The sequence below is a fragment of the Oncorhynchus mykiss genome, chromosome 28 (assembly GCF_013265735.2).
Source record: "Oncorhynchus mykiss isolate Arlee chromosome 28, USDA_OmykA_1.1, whole genome shotgun sequence".
Classification (NCBI taxonomy): Eukaryota; Metazoa; Chordata; class Actinopteri; order Salmoniformes; family Salmonidae; genus Oncorhynchus; species Oncorhynchus mykiss.
Window position 1 is genome coordinate 31756696 of NC_048592.1, and position 25321 is coordinate 31782016.

A 25321-nucleotide genomic window follows, 5' to 3' on the forward strand; every position below is an offset into this window, starting at 1 on the left:
TGGCTCTCCACTCAGAACCTTCCCCTTAAGACGGCTTCTCGCAAGTTGACCCCGCGGTTCATTGGTCCATTCCGTATCTCTCAGGTCATTAATCCTGTCGCAGTGCGACTTCTTCTTCCGCGATATCTTCGTCGCGTCCACCCGGTCTTCCATGTCTCCTGTGTTAAGCCCGTTCTTCGCGACCCCGCTCGTCTTCCCCCCCCCCCCCCCCATCCTTGTCGAGGGCGCACCTATCTACAGGGTCCGTAAAATCTTGGACATGCGTCCTCGGGGCCGTGGTCATCAGTACCTAGTTGACTGGGAGGGGTACGGTCCTGAGGAGAGGAGTTGGGTTCCCTCTCGGGACGTGCTGGACCGTGCGCTGATTGATGATTTCCTCCGTTGCCGCCAGGTTTCCTCCTCGAGTGCGCCAGGAGGCGCTCGGTGAGTGGGGGGGTACTGTCATGTACTGTCATGTTGTCTTGTCTCTGTCCTTTCCCTTCACCCTGTCTCCCTCTGCTGGTCGTGTTAGGTTACCTTTTCTCCCCCGCTTTCCCCCAGCTGTCCCTTGTCTCCTCTAACTACCCATTCACCCCGTTCCCCACCTGTTCCCTTTTTCCCTCTGATTAGGTCCCTATATCTCTCTCTGTTTCTGCTCCTGTCCTTGTCGGATTCTTGTTTGTTTGTGTCATTCATGCCTGAACCAGACTGTCGTCATGTTTGCTGTAACCTTGTCCTGTCCTGTCGGAATCTGCCGGTCCATCTGAGCCTACCTATGTTTGGTAATTAAAGAAGCTCTGTTTAAGTTGATTCGCTTTTGGGTCCTCATTCACGCACCGTAACAAGATGTTTACTTCCTGTCATTAGCCTTGGAACTGGTGGCCAACATTCATGCTTCATGTCTGGGTGCAGCTATTAGCATACTGTATACACCATAGTATATAGACTAAAAGAAGGCTAGCTGTTCAAACTACACAGGAGCTTCCCATCTAAACCATATTGCACATAATGTTGCTCACTTGAGTAATGCATTCATTCACAAATGTGTTGATATTTTAAAAGGTTTTAATTCTTCATTTGGCTAACACAGTAAATGATGTGTACTGGTAATCAAGTCATTCTTGTGTTGTCAGAGAGACACTGTTTTTATACTACACCTTTCAGAGTGGGCAATCTGGTGTAGTATCCCACACTACCTGCGGATGTGGCTTGGGAATCTGATTCGAAAGTCAAATTTGACGCAAGATACATCTCTTTACACTACAAAAATATGTTTACAAACTAGCGTAGTGTAAAAAGGCTCAACGTTTATTTACCAGAACTGTTGTGTGTTGATGTTAAGATGGATGATGGTGATGACACGGATGATGGTGAGACGGAGGTGGCAATAGGTGGTGATGATAAAGTTGGTGAAACTGGGTTTGAGAGGGAGAGAAACGAGAGCGTGTCTCATACATACAGTATGTGTGTGTAACAGATGAAATGACTCAAATACTACCAGGGTCGGGTCAATCCCATTTAAATTACAGTCAATTCAGAAAGTAAACCAATTTTTAATTCCAAAATTATTTGTCATTAGCTAGGTTTCCATCCAACTAGCGACAGAGTTTCATGCAAATGTGATCAAATCTGCATTAAGAAAAATATGCGAAATTTTCAACCAGTGGTTTCCACTAAACAAACTTGTTGCGGAGCGTGATGACGTAGTTCACACAAAATGTACTTTTTTTACTTAAGTTTTAATTTACCGAATAAAAACAGAAAGTTCCATGTGTTTCCATCGCATTTTCAACTCCACCGATAGTTTTGACAAAAACTGTTACGTTAAATAGCAAATGAGCCTACGCTGGACTTGGCATGTGTGCTCTAGCCAACAGCTCATAGATACAGTAGGCTGTGAGGGTACTGGGTAGGCTAGTCTACATTATGAGATTATTATGGATAAGCACAAGAATATTTATATTTGTCAAACGGCAGTCAAACATCAATCAATTTGTCACCAGAATAAGACCCTCGATAGTCATTGGAAAGAACCATCAAGCTCATCACCATGTACTTTCACCACCCTGTGAACTTCATCGCAAGGTATTTCATCTGTAGCCTAATAAACTGCAAAGTTTACTTTGATATGATGGTTATTATATAAATATTTGTGCATAAAGGTGTTTCCACAACTATATCTCGCAAAATGTATTTTACCGACATAAGAAGGCCCCACCATCTCAAAAAAACAAATTCTCTCTCAGCATATCTATACAATTGTACCGAAACTAGCTGAATCCATCACAGCTGTTGTGAATTTTTTTAACTTCATAAAAACTGTGGATGGAAGTGTGGTAATGAAAGCATTGAAGATAAGCTAAATTTCAGTGTACTTCCTGAAATGTTTGAAATGTAAACGTACCCTGACCACGAGACTATATACACGACTCCAACACCATCATTAAGTTTGCCGATGACACAACAGTGGTAGGCCTGATCACCGTCAACGATGAGATGGCCTATAGGGAGGTCAGAGACCTGGCCATGTGGTACCAGGACAACATCCTCTCCCTCAACGTGATCAAGACTAAGGAGATGATTGTGGACTACAGGAAAAAGAGGACCGAGCACACCCCCATTCTCATCGACAGGGCTGTAGTAGAGCAGGTGGGAGCTTCAAGTTCCTTGGTGTCCACGTCGACAACAAACTAGAATGGTCCAAACACACCAAGACAGTCGTGAAGAGGGCATGACAAAGCCTATTCCAGATCAGGAGACTGAAAAGATTTGGCATGGGTCCTGAGATCCTCAAAAGGTTCTACAGAAGCACCATCGAGAGCATCCTGACTGGTTGCATCACTGCCTGGTATGGGAACTGCTTGGCCTCCGACCGCAAGGCACTACAGAGGGTACAGTAGTGTGTACAGCCCAGTACATCACAGGGGCTAAGCTGCCTGCCATCCAGTACCTCTATACCAGGCGGTGTCAGAGGAAGGCCCTAAAAATTGTCAGACTCCAGCCACCCTAGTCATTCACTGTACTCTCTGCTACCGCACGGCAAGTGGCAACGAGCACCAAGTCTAGATCCAAGAGGCTTCTAAACAGCTTCTACCCCCAAGCCATAAGACTCCTAAACATCTAATCAAATGGCTACCCAGACTATTTGCATTGCCTCCCTCCCCCCTTTTACACCGCTGCTACTCTCTGTTGTTATGATCTATGCATGGTCACTTTAATAACGCTACCTACATGTACATATTACCTGAATTACCTCGACTAACCGGTGCATTGACCTTGTACCGGTACCCTCCTGTCTATAGTCTGGCTATTGTTTTTTTAACCGCTGCTCTTTAACTACTTGTTACTTTTATTTCTTATTCTTATCTTTTTAAACTGCATTGTTGGTTAGGAGCTCATAAGTAAGCATTTCACTGTAAGGTCTACACTTGTTGTATTAGGCACATGTGACTAATACAACTTGATTTGATACTCACTGACAGGCATAAAGAAGGAAGTGTGGTTTCTGCTCTTCCTGTTGAGATATTTTTGTGTTTTCTCTCTCTCTCTCTCTCTCTCTCTCTCTCTCTCTCTCTCTCTCTTTCTCTCTCTTTCTCTTTCTCTCTCTCTCTCTCTCTTTCTCTCTCTTTCTCTCTCTCTCTCTCTCTCTCTCTCAGGTGCAAATACCCTAAATACATACGTACATTAAGTAAGTACATTTAATCACACATGAAGTTAAGCTGTGGTCACTGACACAGCTGTGTCCTGATCAATATGTCTCACAATGCAGAACAGGAAAATTAAAGAAATGTCTTACTCTTGATAACAAGCTGAACTGCTGACAGGGTATTGGTTGTGTGGTTGTTCTGTACACCACAGAGATATCTCCCAGCATCCTCTTGGGTTAGTCTGGTGATGGTCACGGTGAATGCTCCGGCTGTCCTGTTGTCGAACAGTGAGAACCTCCCGTTCTGGCTTTTGGTTGTTGTCACTTTTACATCAACTACACACTTAGATAGTGTATTCGCTTTGCAGAAGTATTTCTCATTGTCTTCATTTTTTTCATTATACATACAATGGATGGAGACTGACCGTTCTTCATAGCCTGTCACTTCTTCAGAGCCTGTCACTTCAGCTGGGTTTTCACAACACCAATCTGTAATTTTAAACAAACATGTAGGAGCACAGAATGAAATGTGTTCCCTTTTGTCGAGGATCGCATAATTCATGCATTGAATCTAGAGGTCGACCGATTATGAATTTTCAATGCCGATACCAATACCGATTATTGGAGGACCAAAAAAGCTGATACCGATTAAATCAGACAATTTTTTATTTATTTATTTGTAATAATGACAATTACAACAATACTGAATTAACACTTATTTTAACTTAATATAATACATCAATAAAATAATTTTAGCCTCAAGTAAATAATAAAACATGTTCAATTTGGTTTAAATAATGCAAAAACAAAGTGTTGGAGAAGAAAGTAAAAGTGCAATATGTGCTATGTAAGAAAGCTAACGTTTCAGTTCCTTGCTCAGAACATGAGAACATATGAAAGCTGGTGGTTCCTTTTAACATGAGTCTTCAATATTCCCAGGTAAGAAGTTTTAGTTTGTAGTTATTATAGGAATGATAGGACTATCTCCCTCTACACCATTTGTATTTCATTAACCTTTGACTATTGGATGTTCTTATAGGCACTTTGTTATTGCCAGTGTAACAGTATAGCTTCCGTCCCTCTCTTCGCTCCTCCCTGGGCACGAACAAGGAACACAACGACAACAGTCACCCTCAAAGCAGTGTTACCCATGCAGAGCAAGGGGAACAACTACTAGAAGGCTCAGAGCGAGTGACGTTTGAAACGCTATTAGCGCGCGCTAACTAGCTAGCCATTTCACTTCGGTTACACCAGCCTCATCTCGGGAGTTGATAGGCCTGAAGTCATAAACAGCGCAATGCTTGACGCACAGCGAAGAGCTGCTGGCAAAACGAAAGTGCTGTTTGAATGAATGTTTACGCGCCTGCTTCTGCCTACCATCGCTTAGTCAGATACTTAGATACTTGTATGCTTGTATGCTCAGTCAGATGATATGCAACGCAGGACACGGTAGATAATATCTAGTAATATCATCAACCATGTGTAGTTAACTAGTGATTATGATTGATTGTTTTTTACAAGATAAGTTTAATGCTAGCTAGCAACTTACCTTGGCTTACTGCATTCGCGTAACAGGCAGTTTCCTTGTGGAGTGCAACGAGAGAGAGGCAGGTCGTTATTGCGTTGGACTAGTTAACTGTAAGGTTGCATGATTGGATCCCCGAGCTGACAATGTAAAAATCTGTCGTTCTGCCCCTGAACGAGGCAGTAACCCAGCGTTCCTAGGCCGTCATTTAAAATAAGAAAGTGTTCTTAACTGACTTGCCTCGTTAAATAAAAGTATTAAAAAATAATAATAATAATAATTTAAATCGGCAAATCGGCGCACAAAAATACCGATTTCCGATTGTTATGAAAACTTGGAATCGGCCCTAATTAATCAACCATTCCGATTAATCGATCGACCTCTAATTGAGTCAATAAAAAATATGCCTGAAATCTTGAGTAATGTGTAGGGATCTCAAGTTAGGATTCGGGCCAGTAGCAGAGACCTTATTAGGAATGTTTAATGTAAAATGTTGAGTATGAAAGTGGTAATGTTTTGATGATGAGAATCAGAGGTTTACAGTACCTCCATACACTTCAGGGTCCAGTCCAAATCGTTTCACTCCACACCAGTATGTTCCAGCATCATCTGACATCAGGTTGGTGATGGTCACAATGAAGACTCTGACCCCTTTGTCGTCATATAGGGAGTATCTCCATTTAGAGCTTCGTTCTTCATCCTCAGTCTCAATATCATTGTCTCCCAAAAATGTTATACACTCCATTTTGCTGCCTTTGCATATGTACTTCTGGTGGCTCCTCCACTCCTCTCTATAGGGGCATCTGATCTCTGCCTTGCCTCCCTTATATCTTTCCACTGTGATCAACTCTGCTGAACACACACTCCACATAGCAGCTGTAGGACACACCAACAGTCTCATTACAAACAGTACAAACACCCCAGCTTCCATTTCACATACTGTAAGAGGGGTTTCTACTCTGAATGAGTTACACTGTAAAATGTTACAACCAAATGTATCCAACTATAGAGAGGAGTCACTGGACATGTGTTCATTCAGACGGATGTACTCACCTAAGAGGAGGACAACCTTCCGTGTGAGGACCAGCAGGATAACCATGATGACTTGTGGCTCCCAGCTAGTTCAAGTCTCTTTAGACCCTGTAAACCCTGTTTACTCCAGTCCCCTCAATACTTCTATGTCCAGTTACCAGCCAGTTACAGGAAGGTCTGCTCCTGCAGTGTGTATGAGAACCACTCTGAGTGTGTGTTAGTGTGTGTAGTGCAGGAAGTTGTTTGACTAATTACTTCCTGAAATAATTTCACTACTCTGTAAAACTTTTTAATATCATCCAGTAATAATCCGTAAATGAGTCATTTATAAATAGCTTTCTCGTCATTCATTAATCATAATATATATGGACAATTATTCAAACAACTTTTAAAATATGTATTAACAGTTATTAATTAGGGTGCCAGGTAGCTGGTTCAAATCCCCAAGCAGACTAAATTAAAAATATGCCTGTGCCCTTGAGCAAGGCAATTAACCTTAATTGTTCCTGTAAGTTGCTCCGGATAAGAGCATCTGTGAAATGATAAAAATGTAAATGATTAATAAGATATAGATCCTTATATTGTAAACTTACATATGGAATTATTTTAAGATGGTCATGCCATGGCTCATTTAGGTATCTGATTTTTAATTTAAGGACCCTTTTAGGTATAAAAAAGGTTCTATTTAAAAATTATGTTATAAAATATTGAATCTGTCCATTGACACGCATTGATTAACACATTCATAAATGTCAAAAAAGACAGTCAAAAAATGAATCATAAGGAATGAGTTTTTGAAGTGTCTGTCTTATAACTAGGAGATATAAGAAAGCTTGACACATATTTAACCCCTTATTTTTGTTGGCACAAAACTGCCTCCATACTTCCATTCATTTATATGAGTTACCTTCAGACGAATTACGTGAACACCCTCGTGTTTGTGACAGTCTACACTTTCTACAGTGGGGTCATATTCGTTTGTAGTCCAAATGGTTCGGATGCTACAGACAAAAGACTCCCGACAAATCCCGTGGCACTTTTGGGGGGTCGTAGAGCATAACCAAACTGTTTGGATAACCAAACTGTTTTTGGCATGTCTCCTATCCGACAAACAGCACTGTAGCTCTGTGGCATAGGTGGATGTGGTGGATTGAGATGCAGCACATGCAAAAAACATATCTCTAACTTTAACTCAAGTATTAATAAACACCTTACTGTCATGACGTTGCCCTGTTGGGTGAGGTTTATGACCCCACCCCCCCATAAATACCTTTCCCCCTTTTCTCTCCACTCTACAGAATGGACTCTTGGAAAGCCCTTCGCTAACTAAGAGAAAGTATGGTAACATCAAAAGGTTGGGAAATGAAACAATATTTCCCTTTCTCAACCAGTTTAAAGTGTCCATTGGTACATAAAGAATATGATGTCAGATCAGTTGGTGTCTGGGACATTATATCTGATGACAGGATGACATAAATTGCATCTTGGAAAGTCTACATATTCTAGTTATCAGATTCACATGGAATTGTTGTGCAATTTAAATGTTTAAATATGAAACTATTTGTGAAAAGATTAACTGTAATTTTAGCTTCTAAATGAGAGAATTGTTTTCATAAGTCAACTATGCTCACTCACTGGCCACAACCAAGTGAGCAGACATCGGTTGAGAACTATGAAACACACCCTTTTCTCCCCCAATACAAAAGCCCGTTGACGGAAGTCAAACTCAGTTCCCGATGACTTTCCCGATACATTTAAAAGGGCTAATTTCAACTACAACCTAACGAAATTAACATTTAATTCCAGGAATGTTAGGACTGCTGTCCTAACGTTAAAAAGGGGGAATTTCAAAGTGGAGGTGACGATCACCACACTGGAATGGTGAATTTCAAAGTGGAGGTGACGATCACCACACTGGAATGGTGAATTTCAAAGTGGAGGTGACGATCACCACACTGGAATGGTGAATTTCAAAGTGGAGGTGACGATCACCACACTGGAATGGTGAATTTCAAAGTGGAGGTGACGATCACCACACTGGAATGGTGAATTTCAAAGTGGAGGTGACGATCTCCACACTGGAATGGTGAATTTCAAAGTGGAGGTGACGATCACCACACTGGAATGGTGAATTTCAAAGTGGAGGTGACGATCACCACACTGGAATGGTGAATTTCAAAGTGGAGGTGATGATCTCCACACTGGAATGGTGAATTTCAAAGTGGAGGTGACGATCTCCACACTGGAATGGTGAATTTCGACTAGACCAGCCGAAATACAGTGCGAGCTGATTATGGCAACTTGGTATGAACTTTGAACGATTATTCATTAAAGAAGAAGCAATACCTCCTAGACGTCAAGTTATCATCTGCAGCTGTAAACTTACGTGGCCTAGGAAAGGACAGACAATCTCCTAATAACGACAGGGTACTTTAACGTATCTGCTCTACAACACTAAGAAATATTATTCAAAGGACAATGGCAATCTCTGCTGGGTAAGCCAGTCTTCCATCTTCAACCCATCTATCGAAGCGCAGCTCAGCGTAAATATATATATCTTGCATTTTCCTTTTCCGAATGGGCGGTTATTAGAATGCATAAGATTCTGTAGTTACGGTAGCATAGCTTCTCAAGTACCGATAGAGACCCAAACTCTTTGTCCCTCAGTCTTCCCGCTCTTTCATTCAAACCCAACCCCTTCCTTTGTGTAACCAGCCGTCATATCGGGTTAGCCCACTATGGGCGTTTCATGACATTATTAGTAATCAATGTGTGATCTATCCTGTGTATATATATATATATATATATATATATATATATATATTTGTATATATATATGTAATTCTGTGTGATTATTTAGGTATTTAGTAAATAAATAATTAACTAAATTTGTGTACTTGTTAGCTAGGGTTAGTGGTGATAACCAAGTACTTACGACAAGCAGAATGAGACCGATTGAGGTGACGATTAATAATTGACTGCTATTGATATAAAAGATCTTCAGATCTTTAAGAGAGTGGATTCAGGAGATAGCCGCTCGATTTAAATTAATGCTTCCGTGGTGCCCCAGGTTATTAATGGTTTAATTGTTGCATGGTTTAATTCAATCACGTAATCAATTAAACGTTAGGTAATCGATTTGATAAAATAGCATGTTATATAATTTAATCAGTCAGAGACATGACATTGCTGTTTATACTAACTGTGAGCCATGTCCAGAGTCGAGGCTTCTGGGATTCTGAATCACGTTCACAGGTCAAGAAATTCTGCACAGACATCTCAATGGCAATCGATGGGTTAGTGGACCGATTGGATTCTGGGTGCAGAGATTACCTTGTAGATCATTAATATCTTGTTCTTTATCAGACTGTGTTTCACTGAACCATTTTCTACATGGAACATTGTAAGACTGATCCATTTTTGCTATGACCATCCATAGGAGACCCTGGAGAGAGAGGGCAGGGAGGAGATCCACAAAGCCATGTAATCCCTGCTCTCCAGGTTCCTGGGGCAGAGTAGGACCACCATCCAGGCATTCTGGACCTACCTGGCAAAGGACTGCAGACTGCAGGCCCCCCTGACCAGCATACAACCAGTTAGGTTCCCACTTCTAAAGCAACATTTCTAAATATGTGGAACTAGTACCCCTGAGGGTAATTGGTCTATCCACAGGAGATACTGTGTTATTACCATTTAGCAGGTGTCCAGGCATTGTCCACCTCGGTCCACAGGACGGTCACTCATCCAGATAGCGGCTGGTCAGCTCTGGGGCCACAGAGGAGATCCTCATCAAACAGGTGTTTGGATCTGGTGAGAAACGCTGGAACCACAACCCGAAACCTGATGACCGTAAACTGATGACTGTAAACCTTGTATTGTAAGTTGATAGGAGTGCACTGTAAATTTGTATTGCACTTTCACTGTAAATATGTAGCATATTGCATTTTCACTGTACATCTGTATTGCACTTTCACTGTAAATATGTAGCCTCTTCCACTTTCACTGTAAATATGTAGCCTATTGCATTTCACTGTGAATATGTAGCCTATTGCATTTCACTGTAAATATGTAGCCCATTCCACTTTCACTGTAAATGTGTAGCCTATTGCACTTTCAAATTAATTTTAGTGTGTATTATTCTGTATTTTTATGTATTATGAACTTTGTCTTTTTAACCACATGACCAAATGAATTTTCCCCTGGTGAGATAATAAAGTTGATCTAATCTAATCTAGATATAATTTATCCGTCAGACAACGGCTAGATACAGTGCCTTGCAAAAGTATTCGGCCCCCTTGAACTCTGCGAACTTTTGCCACATTTCAGGCTTCAAACATAAAGATATAAAACTGTATTTTTTTGTGAAGAATCAACAACAAGTGGGACACAATCATGAAGTGGAACGACATTTATTGGATATTTCAAACTTTTTTAACAAATCAAAAACTGAAAAATTGGGCGTGCAAAATTATTCAGCCCCTTTACTTTCAGTGCAGCAAACTCTCTCCAGAAGTTCAGTGAGGATCTCTGAATGATCCAATGTTGACCTAAATGACTAATGATGATAAATATAATCCACCTGTGTGTAATCAAGTCTCCGTATAAATGCACCTGCACTGTGATAGTCTCAGAGGTCCATTAAAAGCGCAGAGAGCACATGAAGAACAAGGAACACACCAGGCAGGTCCGAGATACTGTTGTGAAGAAGTTTAAAGCCGGATTTGGATACAAAAAGATTTCCCAAGCTTTAAACATCCCAAGGAGCACTGTGCAAGCGATAATATTGAAATGGAAGGAGTATCAGACCACTGCAAATCTACCAAGACCTGGCCGTCCCTCTAAACTTTCAGCTCATACAAGGAGAAGACTGATCAGAGATGCAGCCAAGAGGCCCATGATCACTCTGGATGAACTGCAGAGATCTACAGCTGAGGTGGGAGACTCTGTCCATAGGACAACAATCAGTCGTATATTGCACAAATCTGGCCTTTATGGAAGAGTGGCAAGAAGAAAGCCATTTCTTAAAGATATCCATAAAAAGTGTTGTTTAAAGTTTGCCACAAGCCACCTGGGAGACACACCAAACATGTGGAAGAAGGTGCTCTGGTCAGATGAAACCAAAATTGAACTTTTTGGCAACAATGCAAAACGTTATGTTTGGCGTAAAAGCAACACAGCTGAACACACCATCCCCACTGTCAAACATGGTGGTGGCAGCATCATGGTTTGGGCCTGCTTTTCTTCAGCAGGGACAGGGAAGATGGTTAAAATTGATGGGAAGATGGATGGAGCCAAATACAGGACCATTCTGGAAGAGAACCTGATGGAGTCTGCAAAAGACCTGAGACTGGGATGGAGATTTGTCTTCCAACAAGACAATGATCCAAAACATAAAGCAAAATCTACAATGGAATGGTTCAAAAATAAACATATCCAGGTGTTAGAATGGCCAAGTCAAAGTCCAGACCTGAATCCAATCGAGAATCTGTGGAAAGAACTGAAAACTGCTGTTCACAAATGCTCTCCATCCAACCTCACTGAGCTCGAGCTGTTTTGCAAGGAGGAATGGGAAAAAATTTCAGTCTCTCGATGTGCAAAACTGATAGAGACATACCCCAAGCAACTTACAGCTGTAATCGCAGCAAAAGGTGGAGCTACAAATTATTAACTTAAGGGGGCTGAATAATTTTGCACGCCCAATTTTTCAGTTTTTGATTTGTTAAAAAAGTTTGAAATATCCAATAAATGTCTTTCCACTTCATGATTGTGTCCCACTTGTTGTTGATTCTTCACAAAAAAATACAGTTTTATATCTTTATGTTTGAAGCCTGAAATGTGGCAAAAGGTCGCAAAGTTCAAGGGGGCCGAATACTTTCGCAAGGCACTGTATGGTGAACTCGCAGAAACCATACAACACTATCTCACCAAAACAGGAATTTAAATAATAACAACGTGGAGAGCAAGGGCTAAAATGTGTTCTTTCTACAGGAAGTGCCAAAAAGTGCGTTAAAGTGGGTGGTGAGTATTACTCCTCTGTCCCATTGGATGACCGGACTGCAGGACACAAGTCAAAGTCCAAGACTGAGAGACTGAGAAACGGAGACCAAGAGAAATGGAGACCAAGAGACTGAAAAACATCTTCTATCTCAAGGTCATCAGACTATTAAACAGCCATCACTGACATCGAGTGGCTGCTGCCAACATACAGACTCAATCTCTAGCCACTTTAATAATTAATAATTGGATGTAATAAATCTATCATTAGTCACTTAAACAATACCACTTTATATAATGTTTACATAGCCTACATTACTCATCTCAGATGTATATACTCTACTCTATACCATCTACTGCATCTTGCCTATGCCTTCCATATATTTATATGTACACATTTTTGATCATTCCTTTCCGCTTGTGTATAAGGTAGTTGTTGTGAAATTGTGAAATTACTTGTTAGATATTACTGCATGGTTGGAACTAGAAGCACAACCATTTCGCTACACTCGCATTAACATCTGCTAACCATGTGTATGTGACCAATAAAATTTGATTTGACTACAGAACAGGACACAAGTCAAAGACTGCAGAACACAAGTCAGACTGCAAAGGCTAAAGACTACCACTAGGGTGAGTCCAGCACCAGGGTTACAGACGTACAAGTAAGAGACTGTTATATCAGTTCACTATGACCACCAATCACTGTGTGATTTTCTCAGGCAAATGAGGAATTATTTTAACTTCATTAGCATACTGGTTATTGTTCAGAATTTTGGATGACTGACGTGCCCAGAATAAACTGCCTGTTACTCAGGCCCAGAAGCTAGGATATGCATATACTTGGTAGCATTGGATAGAAAACACTCTGAAGTTCCTAAAACTGTTAAAATAATGTCTGAGTATAACAGAACTGATATTGCATGCAAAAAACAGAGGAAAAAAAATGTTTAGGTCACAGGCCATTTCAATGTTAGCCTATGGGAAATACAAATAGATAGGACCCATATTGAAATTCCTATGGCTTTCACTAGATGTCAACAGTCTTTAGAAAGGGTTTCAGGCTTGTGTTTTGAAAAATTATTGAGTAGTTGTAGTTTTTCCAAGGTGTCTCTCATTAGAAATGTAGTCTTGTTGGAGCGTGAATGAGGTGCGCGCTCTTCGTTATTTATCTTCCCTATTGAACATTCTATTCTCCGTCTTAAATATTATTGTTTATTTAGATATTAGAGTACTTGAGGATGAATTAGAAACATTTTTTGACTTGTTTGGACGAACTTTACCGGTAACTTTTTTGATTAGTTTGCATGCATGTTGAACGAGTGGATTACTGAGATCATTGGCGTCAACTAAACTGATTTTTTTTTTATATAAAGAAGGACTTTATCGAACAAAATGACCATTCATTGTGTAGCTGGGACCCTTGGAATTGCAAACAGAGAAATATCTTCAAAGGTAAGTGATTTATGTAATCAATATTTATGATTTTGTGACGCCTGTCCTGGTTGAAAAAGTATTTTGACGTGGGGCGCTGTCCTCAGATAATCGCATGGTATGCTTTTGCCGTAAAGCCTTTTTGAAATCTGACAACGCCCCACAAGAAGTTAAGCTTTTAAATGATGTATGACACTTGTATTTTCATGACTGTTTAATATTATGAATTTAGGATTTTGGATTTCGCGCTCTGCAATTTCACCGGATGTTGTCGTAGGTGTCCCGCTAGTGGTTCATGCGCCCAAACAGGTTTTAAGAGGGAGTGTGTTCGTGTATCTAGTTGACATTGCACATTCATCAACATTTGAAGAGTTTCATTCCAAAATGCTAGATATCCATTTTCAGAAATGTTGGTAAATTAGCTTGTATTGTTCTAAGAACTGATGAAAGATGAAAGACAATCATAAGACTGCTAAATAGATAACAAAATGGCTACACGGACTATCTGAGTTGACCCTTATATTTTATTTTAAAGTGGAATTATGCTTTTAGAAATGTTTAATAAATTAATTAAAAATGAAAATCTGAAATGTATTGAGTCAATAAGTATTCAACCCTTTGTTATGGCAAGACTAAATAAGTTCAGGAGTAAAAATGTGCTTAATATGTCACATAATAAGTTGCATGGACTCACTCTGTGTGCAATAATAGTGTTGAACGTGATTTTTGAATGACTACCTCATCTCTGTACCCCATAATGATCTGTAATGTCCCTCAGTCGAGCAGTGAATTTCAAACAGATTCAACCACAAAGACCAGGGTTTTCCTATGCCTCGCAAATAAAGGAAACTATAGGTAGATGGGTAAAAAAAAATCAGACATTGAATACCCCTTTGAGCACAGTAAAGTTATTCATTATACTTTGGATGGCGTATCAATACACCCGGTCACTACAAAGATACTGGCGTCCTTCCTAACTCCGTTCCGAAGGGAAAGGAAATTGCACAGACCCTCCCCTGACCACAATATCAAGTGTTACGTTCCCCAGTTTCTGTGTTGCTGTGGGTTTGCATATGTGTGTATTTCAGGAAATGGCTTCCTGGATTCCGGAAGCAGCTGATTGGTCAGCCCCATCGCTGATTGGAGTTCTGACCCCTCCCTCTCGTCAGGGGAAACAGCTGTCTCTTCATTACCAACTCCTCCAGCTTGATAAAAGCCAGTGTTCCTTTGTCAGAGAAAAGAGCTTATTTTAATGTCCTGTGTTGGTTGTTGGTAAGTGAAAGTTTTGTTGATATTATTTTGTAGCCACTCCTTCAGGGGTATGTTTATGCCAATAGGACTTAGTATTTTTGGTTATTGAAATTGTTCACTTACATTATTGGTAAATTATTCTGTTTCCTTTGTTCCCAGGGGGGAAGGGGAATGCACTTTGGGAGTGTTTAGGCAAGAGGCCTGCGGGCATACCTAACCCGTAGTATTTAATCTGTCTATGCACTCTAGGTAAGACCTGGGCGGACCACCACCTATATTTTTGGTATGCTGTATGTGACCAGAATCCTTACTGGAGTTCTGTACACTTAACTTGTTCAGGTCAGTATTTTAATTAAATTTAAAACTACCCATTTACTTCCACTGCTATTACTTCTACCTCAATGTATCATATTGAGGTATAACGGTTCTACCTCACCATAATATTGAGGTATTACGGTTATACTTCAGTATGACATTGAGGTATAACTGCTCTACTTCGGTATGATATATAACGGCTCTACCGCAGTATGATATTGAGATATAATGGCTCTACATCAGTATGATAGAGGTATAACTGCTCTACATCAGTATGATACTGAAGTATAATGGCTCTACATCAGTATGATATTGAGGTATAATGGCTCTACGTCAGTATGATATTGAGGTATAACTGCTCTACATCAGTATGATACTGAAGTATAATGGCTCTACATCAGTATGATAGAGGTATAACTGCTCTACATCAGTATGATAGAGGTATAACTGCTCTACATCAGTATGATATTGAGGTATAATGGCTCTACCTCAGTATGATATTGAGGTATTTTCGGCTCTACCTCAGTATGATATTGAGGTATAATGGCTCTACCTCAGTATGATATTGAGGTATTTTCGGCTCTACCTCAGTATGATATTGAGGTTTAACTGCTCTTCCTCTGTTTGATATTGAGGTATAAGGGCTCTTCTTCAGTATGATATTGGTGTAAAGCAGTTCTACTTTTCGCTGCCATATCTCTTGGCTCAGAGCCAGCTCACAGAGACCAGCTCCAGTAATTCCACCTTAGACTTCTTCTCCTCCTTGTACTCCACCTCTCTCTCTCCAGCGTCGACATGACCTGATATCCAGGTCTCTGCATATCAGATGATTACTGGTTTATTTTTGTTGTCTTTTAAACCTTAGCCTCTTCTATTTTCTTCTACACTGTTCCCTATTTTTTTTCTCAATCTGTTATTGTTAATCAGCCTCTTTCAGAATTATTTGTGTAGTATACAAACAGTGTGTGTGTTTGTGTGTGTGTGTGCGCACGTGCTTGTGTGCATGCACGCCTGTGTTCCAGTGTGCAGGTGGTAAGGTGGTGGGGGTCAGGGAGGTGTGTGGGGTTTGCCTCCTCAGTGGAGGAGCCCTGAGCCTCTGTTTCCAGTGTCTACACACCTGCTGTCACTTCCCAAAGTAAGACCACCTCTAAATCCATCTTACCCACCTTTAAATTCATCTTATCCATCTTCTAAATCCATCTTACCCACCTCTAAATCCATTTTATCCCACCTCTAAATATTGTTTTAATCACGAAGTCATATCTTCTGTTTTTGATCAATTAAATGCATTTTAATGTCATAGATTTAGCCGGTGGTAAGACAATGGCTGCAATGAGGTTTAAATAAATCAGCAATCAGGATTAGACCGACCTGTTGTATATTTTCTAACAGTAACCATGTACTTTACTGTACATCAACTGAGAGTTTGTGATCACAGTGATAATTGGTGTGAAGCTTGTGGCTACCAATGTCCAGTAATGGAACAGTCAACAGTATATCAGGAGGCATTCCTCTGTCTTTGTCTTTGACAGTGGGAGGTCCATCTGCTCTTCCTGCACCAGGCGCTGGGGCAGCTCAACAAATAGAGAGGTTGAATCCAGGGGCTTCGTGTGTGTGTGCCTAATTTTCTCTCTCCACCTCCTGCACTCCCAGGTTGGTCAGACTTCAAAAACTCAGGAACAGTGCTCCTCTGAGACCATCCTACACAAGTATGAACTAGACTTCATCGTGGGAGAGGTGAGTTAACCTAACTTTTTGTAGCCTACTTTGAAATCAATGGGACATTTGTGCAAACACTTAGGATACACTTTTCCTCAGTTAGGATTCGACCCTTCAAAGCGGTGTGTATATCTCATTAAATCTCTAAGTCAAGCTAATTATAATAATTTGGTGGGTGCTTATATTTGTTCTATTTCACACAATGTACAATACAAGTGTGAACTGGAAATGTGTTTTTTTGCATATCCCAACTCTCCCTGAGACACCCTCGGAGAGTGGGGTCACATCAGGGGTCTGCCATTTTCAACGGCGATCCTGGAGCTGATTTTTTTTCCCCCTTGTCAGCTCGGGGATTCGAACTAGCAACCTTTCGGTTATTGGCCCAACGCTCTAACCGCCCATATTTCAAACCGGTTCCATCACTATTTATCTGTAATAGGCAATACATATGTTTGTGGTAGATATTGTTTAATGATAAGATGTTCTGTGTTTGTTCCTCTTTCAGCAGGGCTCCAAAGATGGGGTCCTCCAGAGGGCTTTCCACAACACTTCCAGGCCTCTCTCAGATACTCAGGGCAACTTTCAATGAAACACGCACACACGTAAAAGCGCACACACCCAAGCATTCTTGTGCACTCATACACCAAGCTCTGGATATGTGCTATGATCTCGCACGCACACACACACACTTTCCCTCTCTCTCTCTCTCTCTCTCTCTCTCTCTCTCTCTCTCTCTCTCTCTCTCTCTCTCTCTCTCTCTCTCTCTCTCTCTCTCTCTCTCTCTCGTGGTCTCTCTCTCTCGTGGTCTCTCTCTCTCGTGGTCTCTCTCTCTCTCTCTCTCTCTCTCTCTCTCTCTCTCTCTCTCTCTCTCTCTCTCTCTCTCTCGTGGTCTCTCTCTCTCGTGGTCTCTCTCGTGGTCTCTCTCTCTCGTGGTCTCTCTCTCTCTCTCTCGTGGTCTCGCTCTCTCTCTCGTTGTCTCGCTCTCTCTCTCGTTGTCGCTCTCTCTCTCGTTGTCGCTCTCTCTCGTTGTCGCTCTCTCGTTGTCGCTCTCTCTCTCTCTCTCTCTCTCTCTCTCTCTCTCTCTCGTTGTCGCTCTCTCTCGCTCTCTCGTTGTCGCTCTCTCTCGCTCTCTCTCTCGTTGTCGCTCTCTCTCTCTCTCTCTCTCTCTCTCGTTGTCTCTCTCTCTCTCTCTCTCTCTCTCTCGTTGTCGCTCTCTCTCTCTCTCTCGTTGTCGCTCTCTCGTTGTCGCTCTCTCGTTGTCACTCTCTCTCTCTCATCCTTAAAAGGAAGGATCCACAACAGTCCCATACAACAGATGGTTTAATTTTTATAGCTACGGACACTGAGAATGTCTCTGTTTTTAACACAAATTCCTTGAAGGCTGACACTTAGCTCTGGAATGTTGTTTTTGTACATTTTCAGGAGTTTAGCAGAACTCCAAGATGGATAGACTTTTGCCAAGCAGGAGAAAGATGTTTTCCCCCTCCGCCAGTATTTGGTTGCTACGGTGACCTGCTCCTCAAGGCCCCAAAATAAGGGGTGAGGAATGCGGTGCTGTGGACGTTAACGATAGACGGGGTGAGGAATACGGTGCTGTGGAAGTTAACGATCGACGGCTCATGAAAGAAACCCTCTATATTTGGAGACTCTGAGCGGGACCACGCTTCACAGTTGGCAGCGATATTGTTTTTCTTGACAGTGTTTCAGCTTTGATGGATGATAATGATGATGTATGTGTGCCAACATTGATTTGTAATTATGAACGTTGTATGTGTGGGGTTGTGCTCTTTTGTGCCAGTGCGCAAGTATAGCTGAAGAACACATTTAAGACACCTCTAGGTGGCACTCATATGTCAATCAATCTATGAAAGGCCCAACATTATGTAAAAACTGTCATGAAACATTTGTTACAATTCTCAACGAACAGGACCATTGGGACTCAATGTCTTTATAGGAGGCCCATCAATAGACTGACTCTGAAGGAGAGAGAGAAAGGGGGAAACTTGCCAAGGCACAAGGTAGGGTGATGTTGCCATTCCTTTCATTTCCAAAACAAACATGAGATGAGATGAACATTGTGAACCAGATGGGTTTAATGTATCTGGTATTCGAACAAGATCAGGCCAGGATGTACTCTGGCTCTGTTCAGCTCTACACACCTCTGTCATGTTTTCACTATCAGGACTCTCATAACAAAGCCTCCATTAACACTTTATAAAGCCTATATAGATTTGTGATGAAATCATTCATAAGTACATGTCATGGGTGGTAAAAAGAGTCAGGCCACATTTGTCATAGAACTACATATTGTTATGTCTCTCTGCAGATTAAAGGCTACTGATTATGTCGGCCTTGCTTTCATCAATCTACACACAATTCCCTATAATGACAAAGTGAAATTAGAAATATTTGCAAATGTATTAAATATAAAAACAGACAGACCTTATTTACACAAGTATTCAGACCCTTTGCTATGAGACTTGAAATTGAGCTCAGGTGCATCCTGTTTCCATTGATCATCCTTGAGATGTTTATACAACTTGATTGGAGTCCAACCGTGGTAAATCCAATTGATTGGACATGATTTGACACACCTGTCTGACCTTATGGTCCCACAGTTGACAGTGCATGTCAGAAAAAACAAAACCATGAGGTTGAAGGAATTGTCCGTAGAGCTCCAAGACAGGATTGTCACAGATCTGGGGAAGGGTACCAAAAAATGTCTGCAGCATTGAAGGTCCCCAAAAACCCAGTGGCCTCTAATTCTTAAATAGAAGAAGTTTGGAACCACCAAGACTCTTCCTAGAGATGGCCACCCAGCCAATCTGAGCAATGGGGTCAGGGAGGTGACCAGGAACCCGATGGTCATTCTGACAGAGCTCCAGAGTTAATCTGTGGAGATGGGAGAACTTTCCAGAAGGACAACCATCTCTGCAGCACTCCACCAAACAGGACTTTATGGTAGAGTTGCCAGATGGAAGCCACTCCTCAGTAAAAGGCACATGACAGCCCGCTTGGAGAACCTAAAGATTCTCTGGTCTGATGACTCTTTAGCCTAAATGCCAAGCATCACGTCTGGAGATAACCAGGCACCACTCATCACCTGCCCAATACCATCCCTACGTTGAAGCATGGTGGTGGCAGCATCATGCTGTGGGGATGTTTTTCAGCGGCAGGGACTGGGAGACTAGTCAGGATAGAGGGAAAGATGAACGGAGCAAAGTACAGAGAGATTCTTGATGAAAACCTGCTCCAGAGCGCTCATGACCTCAGACTGGAGCAAAGGTTCCCCTTCCAACCAACGACCCTAAGCATACAGTCAAGACAACGCAGGAGTGGCTTCAGGACAAGTCTCTGAATGTCCTTGTGTGGACCAGCCAGAGCCCGGAATTGAACCGTAGTGCATCCTGTTTCCATTGATCATCCTTGAGATGTTTATACAACTTGATTGGAGATACAACTTGATTGGAGTCCAACTGTGGTAAATCCAATTGATTGGACATGATTTGACACACCTGTCTATATAAGGTCCCACAGTTGACAGTGCATGTCAGAAAAATTAACATCTCTGGACATCTCTGGATAGACCTGAAAACAGCTGTGCAGTGACGCTCCCCATTCAACCTGACAGAGCTTGAGAGGATCTGCGGAGAAGAATTGGAGAAACTCCCCATATACAGGTGTGCCAAGCTTGTAGTGTCATACCCAAGAAGACTCTAAGCTGTAATTGCTGCCAAAGGTGCTACAGCAAAGTACTGAGTAAAGGGTCTGAATAGTTATGTAAATGTAATATTTCAGTTGTTTTTTTTATACATTTGCAAAAATGTATAAAACCTAGTTTTTGCCTCGTCATTATGGGGTATTGTGTGTAGATTGATGAGGAGGAAAATAGAATTTAATCAATTTTAAGGCTGTAACGTAACAAAATGTGGAAAAAGTCAAGAGGTCTGAATACCTTCCAAATGCACTGTAGGTTCCTGTTTACAAATGCCCAAAACTGCTCTACTCCCTCTACCACTGAGAATCTTTCTGGTTCAACCCTACGCTTAAGTCATCTTTGTTTTGAAAGACTAGAATGTTTCTCTGACATTTTTGTTTCATGTTTGGGTTGTGAGTTGAGACAAAATGGGGCTGTGTGTGTGCACATACAGAGCTGATCTCTCATTCACCTTCTCAAGATGAGCTTCCACCACATCCTGTCACTGTGTTGTCATTCATGGCCCTGGAATTCGTTGGAATAATATGATAAGTGAAATTCCCACGATAGGCGTCCTCTTTTCACAGCTTTAGGACATTCCAGAGAATCTGCACAGCCATTTGGCTGTGAAGAGATCACACGGGTGTTCCTGTTGTGCCATGACTGATCTGAGGAGGATGAGGGGAGCTTGACTTCCAGGCATGACCCCTCTCTTCCAATACCATTGTTATGGAGAGGAAGTGGTGCTTATTTTCTTTGCCCCTGTGGGCCCAGCCTAGGCTACTGGGGTTAGGGCTAGGGTCAGCCTAAAATGGGGTTAGGGCTAGGGTTAGGGTCAGCCTAGGCTGGAATTAATGTTAGGGTTAGCCTAGGCTGGGGTTAGGGTCAGCCAAGGCTGGGGTTAGGGTCAGCCTAGGGCCTAGGCTATTGGGGTTAGGGTTAGCCTAGACTGAGATTAGTATAAGGGTTAGTCTAGGCTGGGGTTAGGGTCAGACTAGGATGGGGTTAGTGTTATGGTTAGGGTTAGCCTAGGCTGGGATCAGACTAGGCTGGGGTTAGGGTTAGCCTAGGCTGGGGTTAGTATTAGGGTTAGCCTAGGCTGGGGTAGGGGGTGGGGTCAGACTAGGCTGGGGTCAGAGTAGGCTGGGGTTAGTGTCAGCATGTGTTGGGGTTAGTGTTATGATTCAGCCTAGGTTGGGGTCAGACTAGGCTGGGGTTAGGGTTAGCCTAGGCTGGGGTTAGTATTAGGGTTAGCCTAGGCTGGGGTAGGGGGTGGGGTCAGACTAGGCTGGGGTCAGACTAGGCTGGGGTCAGAGTAGGCTGGGGTTAGTGTCAGCATGGGTTGGGGTTAGTGTTATGATTCAGCCTAGGTTGGGGTCAGACTAGGCTGGGATTATGGTCAGACTAGGCTGGGGTTAGTGTTAGGGTTCAGTCTAGGCTGGGGTCAGATTAGGCTGGGGTTATGGTCAGACTAGGTTGGGGTTAGGGTCAGACTAGGCTGGGGTTAGTGTTAGGGTTCAGTCTAGGCTGGGGTTTGTGTTGGGTTCAGTCTAGGATGGGGATAGGGTTAGGGTCAGCATAGGCTGGGGTTTCTATTTATTTAACCTTCATTTAACTTGGAGTAAGGCTGGGGTTAGTGTTAGGGTTAGCCTAAGCTGGGGTTAGGGTTGGGGTCAGCCTAATATGGTGTTAGGGTTAGATTAGGCTGGGGTTAGTGTTAGCCTAGGCGGGGGGTTATTTCAGCCTTATCTGGGGTTAGGGTCAGCCTAGACAGAGGATACTGTTAGGGTTAGCCTAAACTGGCGTTAGGGTTAGTGTCAGCCTAGGCTGGGGTTAGGGTCAACCTAGGCTGGGGTTAGTGTTAGGGTCAGCTTAATCTGGAGTTAGCTGTGGGGTTAGACTGGGGTTGGGTTCAGCCTGGGCTGGGATTAGGGTTGGGGTCAGCCTGGACTGGGGTTAGGGTTGGGACTGGGGTTAGGGTTGGGGTCATCCTGGGCTGGGGCTAGGGTTGGGGTCAGCCGGTTCAGCCGGCTTCGGTTCGGCTGGCGCCTAGCCGAAATTGAATTCAAAACTATTAGAAGTAGGTTTTTACAGTACTGAAAATATTTATGCAATTTTATTTGATTGAACTGAGCACTACAGGTACTGTACATGTACAGTATGTAAGCACTAGTGTATGGATAGTTTATTGATCATGTATTATTACATGGATCCAGTACAGTCCTAGCCCAGGGATTCTGTTTTGTACATTCCATTTCCTGTGAAATGTGACACTCAAGCCACTGACTTTGATATAGTTTTTTACTCTAGTACAATGGTGCTCTATTGTATAACAGTGTTTTAAACGTCGATCAAGCCAGCCAAACTCTGTTGCTATTGATTCTTTCACACTTCACTTAAAGGGTAGGTAGCATAAACGTAACCACATGTAACATGTGGATTTGCATTAGCATACACATCAAAATTTACACCACACTTTAAAAATGTTCAAGTTATTACATAAAACCGAGAATTCCGAAGAAGGCCGCTGTCATGCTGGAAGACGTTTTTGCGGAGTGTTACGTTATATGGAGGATCGGGCAAGCCAGCCTATTTCTTATAATGTAAACTCCAACAGAAATAACTTCAGAGGAACTTCAAATTATACCAAATCGTTTACACTTTTGACTACTGGTTTCAATAAAATGTTCTGCCAACTTACAAGCAAATGCTTTATGAATCTATTGCATGGTTGCTAGGCAACCAGCCTGCTAACATTACGTTAGCACTGTATGAGCCAGTTGCTATCAACACTTATCTTTCAGCTACATTAAAGTAAACCCAACTTTAAGAAATACATAACGCCATCTAACCAGTAATCAAATAATGCTACCGGTATGTGCAGTCATCTTATCCAACAAACCAGCCAGCTAAAGTTGGTTATTTTAGCCCGTTAGCTTGCCTAGCCAGCTCACTAGCCAACAGCTAGTCGACATAGCTAAGTAGTAAGCCAGAGAACAACACCAACTAGTCTAGCATAGGCAGGAACCCACAGAACACAACAGATATCAGATATCAAGTAGAGAGAGTCGAGACTTACCGATTGACGTCTGAGTTAGCTAACAAAGAAGAGCCAAGGAGAGAGGTGCTTCAGAGGGAGAAGCCTTTTCACCGGCCGAGGGAGAGTCGGTTAATCCAATAGCGATATAGTGAGGAAAATCCATATTGAATTTACCCGCTTTATCTCCATCACTGCTGACGCTCGCAGTTTACCGGGAGGTCGGTAGGAAACAGAGGTTGCAGGCTTCACATTCATGCTCGGCACAGCACCTGGTTTCAGTCGAAGTCTCATTCCGAATCCGGCCTTTCATTGGTTATAGCCATTTAAGTTTTCCGGGGTGAAATGAGCACTGCGTACAGTAGACATTCCCACTGTTCGCTTACTCCAATTCGTTTCAACCGGACAACCGGTCCCACTTCAAAGCTAGCTTCTTCTTTTTGGGCCCCAAATGAGTCGTAACCTCTTCCTTGTGGGCATTACAGCACCGAGCAACAAAACACCTCCTTGGAATATTTAGCTTTTAAAAAAGATGTTGGGTCTGAAATGAAAACTAAGATTAGCTACGGACGACGTAAAACTACTACAACACTCACTCGCTCAACTACTTAACTAGTTAATAAATATTTAAAAACCCAAAACATCGATTTTTGGAGTTGTAGGTAACTACACTGTGACTACAACTAAGTTAATAAGTCTTTGACCACACTATGTTGTTACTTTGGTGAGTAAAATCTCATGCTACCTACAGTTGAAGTCGGAAGTTTGTATACACCTTAGCCAAAAACATTTTAAACTCAATTTTATACCATTCCTAACAATTCCTACTTTAAGAATGTGAAATGTCAGAATAATAGCTATTTCAGCTTTGATTTCTTTCATCACATTCCCAGTGGATCAGAAGTTTACATACACTCAATTAGTATTTGGTAACGGTGCCATTAAATTGTTTAACTTGGGTCAAACATTTCAGGTAGCCTTCCACAAGCTTCCCACAAAATGTTGGGTGAATTTTGGCTCATTCCTTCTGACAGAGCTGGTGTAACTGAGTCAGGTTTGTACGCCTCCTTCAGTTCTGCCCACAAATTTTCTATAGGATTGAGGTCAGAGCTTTGTGATGGCCACTCCAATGCCTTGACTTTGTTGTCCTTAAGCCATTTTGCCACAACTTTGAAAGTATGCTTAGGGTCATTGTCCATTTGGAAGACCCATTTGTGAACAAGCTTTAACTTCCTGACTGATGTCTTGAGATGTTGCTTCAATACATCCACATAATTGTCCTCCCTCATGATGCCATCTATTTTGTGAAGTGCACCAGTCCCTCCTGCAGCAAAGTACCCTCACAACATGATGCTGCCACCCTTGTGTTTCACTGTTGGGATGGTATTCTTCGGCTTTCAAGCCTCCCCTTTTCCTCCAAACATAATGATGGTCATTATGGCCAAACAGTTCTATTTTTGTTTCATCAGACCAGAGGACATTTCTCCAAAAAGTACGATCTTTGTCCCCATGTGCAGTTGGAAACCAAAGTCTGGCTTTTATATGGCTGTTTTGGAGCGGTGGCATCTTCCTTGCTGAGCGGCCTTTCAGGTTATGTCGATATAGGACTCGTTTTACTGTGGATATAGATACTCTTGTACCTGTTTCCTCCAGCATCTTCACAAGGTCCTTTGTCTCACGACTTCTGCTAAA

The 25321-nt window shown here is 42.0% G+C and overlaps 1 protein-coding gene and 1 long non-coding RNA gene across 3 annotated transcripts in view; one reads left to right on the forward strand and one right to left on the reverse strand.

Moving 5' to 3' along the window:
- nilt3 (NILT3 leukocyte receptor) overlaps window positions 1–6393 on the reverse strand; it is a 44400-nt gene extending 38007 nt beyond the window's left edge. The window contains 4 exon segments of one of the 2 annotated variants that reach the window (NM_001160493.1): window positions 1296–1394; window positions 3776–4114; window positions 5697–6026; window positions 6204–6353. In NM_001160493.1, the coding sequence (NP_001153965.1) occupies window positions 1296–1394; window positions 3776–4114; window positions 5697–6026; window positions 6204–6249 (814 nt within the window). In that variant the 5' untranslated portion in view covers window positions 6250–6353. 2 annotated transcript variants of the gene reach the window in all.
- An 8716-nt stretch (window positions 6394–15109) lies between these two features.
- LOC118944877 lies at window positions 15110–19345 on the forward strand. Its single transcript, XR_005040292.1, has 5 exons — window positions 15110–15200; window positions 16199–16311; window positions 16830–16913; window positions 17401–17497; window positions 18318–19345. It is a non-coding gene; the product is annotated as an uncharacterized LOC118944877 (long non-coding RNA).
- The last annotated feature ends 5976 nt before the right edge of the window (window positions 19346–25321 follow it).